This window comes from Saccostrea echinata, unplaced genomic scaffold (assembly GCF_033153115.1).
Source record: "Saccostrea echinata isolate AGI-Se365-2 ecotype Australia unplaced genomic scaffold, CSIRO_AGI_Sech_v1 ptg000358l, whole genome shotgun sequence".
In the NCBI taxonomy this organism is placed as follows: domain Eukaryota; kingdom Metazoa; phylum Mollusca; class Bivalvia; order Ostreida; family Ostreidae; genus Saccostrea; species Saccostrea echinata.
Window position 1 is genome coordinate 12,521 of NW_026890106.1, and position 8,614 is coordinate 21,134.

The 8,614-nt window shown below is 34.3% G+C and overlaps 1 protein-coding gene across 1 annotated transcript; it reads right to left on the bottom strand.

Moving 5' to 3' along the window:
• Nucleotides 1-1,272: 1,272 nt before the first annotated feature.
• On the bottom strand, nt 1,273-8,519 carry LOC133178033 (kin of IRRE-like protein 3; the record flags this gene model as incomplete). The annotated part of the gene is made up of 10 exons (XM_061312809.1): nt 1,273-3,106; nt 3,258-3,388; nt 3,515-3,681; nt 3,974-4,084; nt 4,473-4,769; nt 5,610-5,870; nt 6,851-7,002; nt 7,782-7,890; nt 8,032-8,231; nt 8,405-8,519. Coding segments are annotated over 10 exons (1,691 nt in total), but the record flags the coding sequence as incomplete, so codon positions are not given.
• Nucleotides 8,520-8,614: the final 95 nt, after the last annotated feature.

Sequence of the window (8,614 nt, forward strand, 5' to 3'; positions counted from 1 at the left end):
TAATTAACACCAGAACCCTTGACCCAGGGGCCAAGAATTTCAAAAGCTTGGAAAAGGCATCCTTGCTCATCATAACCATTCACCAAGTGTGTCTGTTAAATACCCAGGGACAAAGAAGATTATTTTAAAACAAAATATGCATTTTCACTATATAATGATGATTTATATAATCATTCGAGCCCCACTCTAACACCAGAACCCCTGACCAAGGTAACATGAATTTCAAAAACTTGGAAGACTAGAGGCATCCTTGCTCATCATAACCATTCACTAAGTTTGTCTGATAAATACCCAGGGGCAAAGAAGAAGATGGTTTTAAAACAAAATATGCTTTTTCACTACATAATCATTAGAGCCCCACTCTAACACCAGAACCCTTGACCGAAGGACCATGAATTTCAAAAACTTGGAAAAGGGGCCATAAATTTCACAATTTTCAAAGAGGCACCCTTGCACTTTATAACCAGTTCATTTACTTAAAAATTATGCCAATAGTTTAACTGCTTGATGTCTAAGAATAAAGAAGATTTTTGAAAACTGCAGTGTTTTCATTTCTTTATAAAGATATATTTTTTTTTTTATAAAAGATTATTCACAATATCTTATAGTGTAATAAAAATACATGACTTTTTGCAAGCTACTAAATTTTAGATACATGTATATATATAGAACTGGAAATTTTTTTGTCTTAATCATACTCTGCTGTCTTTAGAGAGTCGACCTAGAGATTTTATTCAGCTGAAGAAAGGCTCCAAGCTCTTCATAGGAAGGAATTATTCACACCAAAACCAGTGTTTGCAAGACTTGTGTTACCTTATACTACCGGTATACATATTTGCCATAAAGACAGAATGAAATTCATTCAGAATCTTTAGGCATTACGTCACTACATACTACAGATCTATCAGCTGCCGATCTGCAGCTCACTGTTCTTGGGAAAAAAATATCTCTGGTCATCTGTCTCAATTTTTATAGCCCAGCCAGCTATATCAGACCATCAGGGCACTATTAAATTGTATCAATATCAGTAAACTGCTAAATACAAAAGGACTAGTGCTTCATTCCAAATACTTTCCCCTACTGAAGGTCAAATATAGCTGGCATAAAGTGTGTTTTTGGAAGTAACTTGACCAATATTTCTCCCGATCAAGACATTTATTTTAATGCTTATGCAGTCATCTACAAGAGATTATTATCTTTTTAGTTATATTAGTTTCTACCATACACACTAGATTTCTTTGGTTCCAAAGACATACAAAATCACAAATATGCTTTTATTCTTTTAGATTAGAATTTATTCCAATCTTGTACACTCTCATTTGATTTCATGATTCAAAAGACATACTAGACATGTGTAAATATCACTCATTTAAATAAATCATTCTAAAACAGCTTATCAGCAAGGAAATATACAATACCTCTCACACATGAAATAGTAGACAGAAAATTTGTGACCTCTTCTGTTTAAAAAAAAAATGTCTTCACAGTGACATAAAATTATACATTAGACTTTAGCTCTCTAATTAATCTCTCTCTCTTTTTTCTTTCTCTCCAGACAATAAAACATACTGAAACAAATAAGATTAAAACAAACTGGGACTAAAATCGTATAGATGAACACCTGTTAGTAATACCATATAGAGAAAGAAGTAAATAACAATGAAATTGCACACTGCTTTGGACTGTAACAAATGTAAGATTAAATAGCCACACATAATATCTGCAGGTATACATATGACTTTTATATTAGTAACATAAACCTACACTCAATGTAAGAATTCATATTTGCCATTGCTGAAATAATTGACTAGAATTTTGAGTTATTTTTCCAATTTTCTCTCAACACATTCACAATCACCGGAAGTTTTTGTGTCCTATAGTGGTAATATCTGCATAGATCGAGTCCTAGCAGTGAAAAGCCAAGTATACAGGAACACAGACAACTCCTGTATATAAGTCTATGATTTCCGCAGTGTCTGATGAAAGCAGATAAAATGTTCAGAGAATGTACAATATTATAACTCGGAGAATAACTTCCATATTGTTTCCAGATGACGAAATGAAGGTGGGGGTGATGAAAAATATAAATATGTGCAAGCTACAAAAGGATACTACAGCACTGTAGAAATATCTGGAATGTTTAACAAGGTCTACAACTATAATTTATTGTGTGTAGTTTTACAGCATTTCTTACTGTGCTGGTACTTGGTAGATTAAGAGATCAAAATACAATGGGCCACAGAAACCAGAATTCTCCTCCCAAATCTGTTGAAATGTATCAAATGATTACATATGTACTTCAATAATGAAGAAATTGCTAAGCAAATTTTTTGTGCTGTCTGACGTCTTCGAATTGTACAGGACCAGTAAGACAAATAAAAAAAAATTCAGTTAAACAGATAAACATACAAATCAGCACTACATTACTTCCGGGGGGAAATAAAATCATTTGACACACAACCAGAATCATCAAACTTCTCATGACCTGAACCAGTCAGCTCTCTGTCTGCCCTAGAGTTTGTGTGATGTTGTCAGCGACTGCATTTTAAATGCACTGCATTGTCAGTCATAGCATCACAAAATCATAGCATCTTGAGTATTCTCAACACACATCAAAATTGCACTATTAACCAAGTCCTTCGTCTTCTTCATCCATAAGCAACCATTTGCATGGAATTCAGTCTGCTTATTTGGAGAATATTTCAACGACTAACAACACCATACGTTGAAAATGTGAAAAAAAAATTTCAAACAGGTATACCTGTACACTCATTCATTTCACAAATATAAAACAGAAGTCTATCTTTTCTCCTTGGTATAAATGGAAAAGCAGATGAAGGAATTGCATTGTTTGTCTTCAGCCTGGTGGCCCAATTTAAATATGGTAGATGAATTGTGATTCCATTGCGTGCATGGTGCACAGCCTGTAAATGTCACTTGATATTTTGTTTGTCTATCTCAGACATTTGTGGCTAGTTGTGTGGTAGACAGATTAGCAGGTGGTAGTCTGTATGGATCACTACTGTAGTCCGGTTTCATAAAGTCCGTCCGAGATCCACTTCTGAATGTGCTGGTCCCGTAGTTATTTGAATTGTAACCATTCACACTGAAGAGGAAAAACATATATTCTTATTAGTGACATTAAATATTGCATTCAGTACAACAGATAAATAGAACTTAAGGTTTATTTTAAAATAAAAAATGAAAAATTTGCAGGCATCATTTTTTCAAAAACTCAAGTAAAAACCTGCACTCACTTCTCGACAGGAAAAGATTCATCACTCCTATGGGTGTAGTCACTAAACAGATGGCCATTGTGATTTTCATAGCCATTAATTATCTGGTCTGATTTTAATGTTCCATATCCACTGGAATTTATTCTAGGATCCTGCAAGTGCATAAAAAAAAAATTATATTCGAGCACACAACATACAATGGTACTCTTTAATTTTTTAGTAAGAGTTATCTTTCTTTGTCCTATTTTCAATCTTGGTTTAAAACAAAATTTACTTACATTATAAACATTATTTATGTTGTTGATATCATCATAATCTGTTGGACAATGATAATTCAGATTTTGCCGCCATTCATCCATCAATGTGGATTTTGTGAAATCTGAGGGGGAATCAGATTTTTCTCGTTTTTTAAATTCTGTGTGGCTGTCTGTCTCTGCATAAGATTCTGGAAGAGTTGAAATTTGGTTATCTTGAGATTTATATATAGAAACATTATCAATTAAATAACATTGATCTTTACAACAAGTACAGATCATTTGACAGAAAGTTAACAACTCTGCACAAATGGATTATGTTTCTTGGATGAGTTTGATGTATACATGTTTATCTTTCATTTTAACACCTTCCATAATGACACCTTTGTTTTCAGCCAAAATTTACAATAACAAATTTCTCGTAAATTACAGTAAGATTAAAGAAGTCTTCCATTTCTGCTGCAATAAGAGATGTGTTTATACCATTGTCGGAAGATTTGCATCTGTGATACAGAATGCAGACCCCGGCGATAAATAGCAGAACGGCCACACCACCACAAACAGCTCCTATGATGTAACTCAAATGTAAACTCTCTGAAAAAAAAAGAATCATTTATTTTAATTGAGAGCTGGAAATCCCTACCATTTAACAATTCTTGTGTTCTATTTGTAAATGCAGCTATCAATTCCTGCACTACCCCCCTTTTTTTGCCATCAAATGTATTTTCTAAAATGTGTTAAATCTTCATAGCTTAATAACTTATAATTCTGCATGTATTTTTAAACAAACTAGAGTAAATGGACAATACTACTCCTATAGTTTTTTTCTCCCAAAATTAAATACAATTGTACATATTTATAGGACAATCAATGAATAGCAAGTAAGAGCACATAAAGATTATAGAAAAACAAGAAATAAGTTTATTTTTTGAACATGAACATCCTACAAGCATTTAATTTATGCAAAATCAGAATAACCAACCTGTCTCAGCTAATGTGATTTTCATAGTATCATTTCCATAACCATTAAAAGCAGTACATATGTAGTCCCCAAAGTCGCTGGGGGTCAGGTGAGTAATGTGGAGGATATTTTCCACCCCATCTGCCATCTGTGTCTGAGTGACAGAGTACCTCCCAGATTGAGCGTAGTCAATTATTTTATCCCCCCTGATCCACAGGATCTGGTCTGGGTAAGGGACTGAGCGGACCAAACAGGACACTTTTCCATCCAGGTCTGGTTCCGCATACTGTGTGGATTTACTCTTGATTTCAGGTGGACCTGCAATATTTTCATATATTAACATCCACTGAAAATTTTCTCCTTAATTTTTTAAATGAAAACAATGTTATCGATTCATTAATGACCAAACTGGTTTGAACCAGTTTTTAAAGCCATCTGTTTGATTAAATGATTTCTTAAGAAGTGGGCTCTTCCATCAATGTATGGACCAACATTACACACCTAGTAGTTAACGTACAGTAACACAATTTATACAAATAATTTTAACAGATACAGGAATAAATATAAATAATAAAATGTTTTTTTTTTCTTTGTTACTGCGATTAACAGTTGCAACCATTGCAGAAACAAATCTACTTATCAATCCTTGTAAATGGGTTATGTATTTTTTTCTGCAATGATGCAACCATTATTTCTGCATTAACAAAGAAAGAAAGCATTTTATTGATTAAGTAACATGAAAAATTTAATTCAATTAACTTTTGAAATAATAAGCTCTCTTATAAAACACCTCTGACATTTTCCGAATTGAATCAATTAAATAATTATGGTATTGAAAAATAACTCTATAAAATGCCTCTTTTTGTTATCTGATTTTGTGCTTTTATAATCTAATTAACGTATTAGTAGCATTCTTTCCCATTATATTTACCGGTTGTTATGAACACTTCCAACATAAAACTGTCTAAAATTGTTGCAAATGATGTTTGTTTGTTTGTTTGTTTTTTTTAATGTTCAAGCTTAATTGACTTATTGTTCACCTGAGATGGCATAGGCTGTTTCTGTGTATTTCATTTTACAGGGTTAAAAAGCAAATATTTAGTCTCCTGGTGAGCAGGGGGGAAATCAATCAATATCTACCATTAAGAAAAAGACTACCTTTGAGCAGAAGATAAACATCTATTTTCTTGGTACTGAAAGCTCCATAGAGGGCGCTGGCCTCACAGATATACATGCCAAGGTCTTCCTTCCCGATGTTAGATACAGTTAAAGTCGTGGTTTCACTAAGGGGGATTTGGCTGTCTGACCTTCGCCATCGGATCTCAGGCTGGGGGTTACCAGTGGCATTACAGGTCAAGGTCACTGACTTTTTAAGATCTACAGGAATGTACTGGTTGACCCCAATAAATTTTGGTTCATCTGAGGAGAGAGAGAACACATGTAATAATTTCAGAAAAAGAAAAGGATCTTGCATTAATGCACTGTTTTATAGTTCTTTTACAATGCTGACTTAACTGCATGTTACTTTCATTATTAGGGAGTGAAAAAATGAATTACAGAACAGGTTCTTGGCATTAAAGATCCAGTTGTTTGCTTGAAGTCTTTAAAATTTATTGCAAGTGCCATAAAATGTTAACAATCATTACTATCCAAATGCAACATTTCCAGGCTTTTATGGTCCTGTCAACTGGTTGGTGGCTATGCACCAATCCTTATCTCTTATCAGTTTTAATTAGTATTTTGTATGCATCATTTCAGTAACAACAAAAAGAACTAAAGAGAGGAAGTAAGGTCCAATTTTAGGGCCCTGTAATTGCCTGGTGTACATAAACGACAACATCAACAGCGGTAGGCCCTGACAGAATAATTGTGTGAAGTCAATCATGAGGGTTCTTGGTCATTGTGTGGAGGAACAAATCTGTTATTACGCTGCACCTGAACACTGGAACAATCTTCTGACAGATCAAAATAGAAAATCTCTGATATAGGATTCATAAAATATTTGAGATGATCAGTTATTGATGCAAATAGAGCATGCTTGAATGATGGTTTTGTTCCCAGTTCAGTTGCAGTCGATACCATCAGAATTACCCTGGTTTATAAGTTTTCAAGAAACTTGTCTTAGATGACCATCTGATGTGAGTCACTTATCATTTCTGGCAGAGACTGAGGAAACAAATTTTGTTCTCAGAAAATGAGATGGCAAGATTTCAATTAACTGCAGTAGCAAATCAACAGTCAGGTAAAAAGTATAGAGTGTTGTATTACATACATAACCTTCATAAATAGGCAAATAAAACTGTCTGAGGATTCCTGGGGTATGAATATTGTGACTGATTTAATCTGCAGCATGAAAGAGGAGCATTAACCTTTGACCTGAGTGGAAGTGGCAGACTTACAAAGTATATCCAGCTTCATCTTTGCTGTACTACTGCCAATGGAGTTGGTGGCCTCACATGAGATGGTGCTTTGATGGTACTCGCTGGATATATGTGGTATATCTAGGTTACGCCTGGTCTGTCCTCTGATCAGTCGACCATCTCTCATCCACCTACAGTTACACATACAGTTAAACATTGCGACTTTCGACTTTGAGGTATTTTAAAGTAACTACTACAGTAAAACTTGGTTATAAAGAACTCACTTATAAGGAACTCTCTGTTATAAGGGACTTTCTTATGAATCCTGTGGAAGACATTCCACTCTGTTCTTTATACAGATATAAGGAATCCTGGGGCCCATTTTACAAAAGAACTTAGGACTAAGACCAAAATTTGCTTCTGCTTATAATTTTTTATTTTACATTAATTTGAAAATGATTTTATTATTTTTAAAAAGAACTCAGGAAGATATTTTCATGCTAGCAATTTCAAACAGAATAATTAATTTTGAAAAATTTTACAATCAACTAAAGTTTTCGGTCTTTGTTCTTCTGTAAAACGGCCTCCTGGTTATTAAGGAAGCAAATTAAGGGTCCATGTGACTTCCTTATAACTGAGTTTACAGTACACGTATCAGTGAAAAATTTACTGCTTCATAAATTAACTACCATGCAATCAACGAAATGATACTGAAATTTTAGCATTATCATATTTTTTCTGAAATTATATTAGAGGCACTGCCAGCAAAATAATGGGCAAATTTTCCTAACAGAAATTGGTGTCCTTGTCTGAATTTTAACAACAAAGGGTTCACTCAATAAGAGAATGTCGGGACATAAGTTTGAAATAAAAAAGGGGTGTCATCAATATTTGTATAAACATTTCAATTTGCCTGGCCAGTCTCTTCTTTCAATGAGGATTAGAATTTGGAAAAAGAGTTCTTCAGTACCTCCACTGGACCTCTCTTGGGTTGGCATCACCATCACATGAGAATCGAACGTAGTCGTTCTCTTTAAGAGGACGGGTTACATTATGGCTGATGTTAATTTTTGGTTTATCTGCAAATACAAGAAAACTCTTTATATTCTTCAGAAACATGATGAAGAATATGTGACAAAAAAAGTCTCCAAAGTGGAAGAAAACATTTTTGGAATACTGGAAATCACTATAGATACATTATTTTTATGACTTGGTCTTACATTGCACATTCAATGTCACAGACGAGATGAGGGGCTGCCGCAAAGCCTCATTTTTGGCATGACACTCAATTTTCTTCTCGTGATCCTCATTAGTTGCCTTTAGGGTCACAATACCGATGACATCAGTGACCTTCGTCACCTTGTTAGGTGTACCAATAGTGTAGGTATTATTAGTGATCCTTCCTGAACCTTCTTTGTACCTAAAATAGGTCAGTATAAACTTAACAAATATAATGGCCTCAAAAGCAGGCTTTCCAAAGTCTCTTGAACAGATACATCTTCCTTCCCATGGAGGACCATGTAGTTTTGTAAATAGATAAACTAAAATTGAATTCACTTGAATTATGCTTTAATACTGAGTATCAGAACTCACCATAGCACCTGAGGGGCAGGTTTTCCTCCATTTGCCCTACAGGTGATGTTGGTGGGTACCCCAAGCTCCAGAGGAATGACAGGACCCCCATCTATTACAGGCTGTTCAGGAGGGGCTGTACAAAGCAAAAATTATAACATTCTTTAACTCCTCCAATTCAAGTACTATGAAGACTATGAAATGTTATTTTGCCAGTTAAGTAAAGTTAAC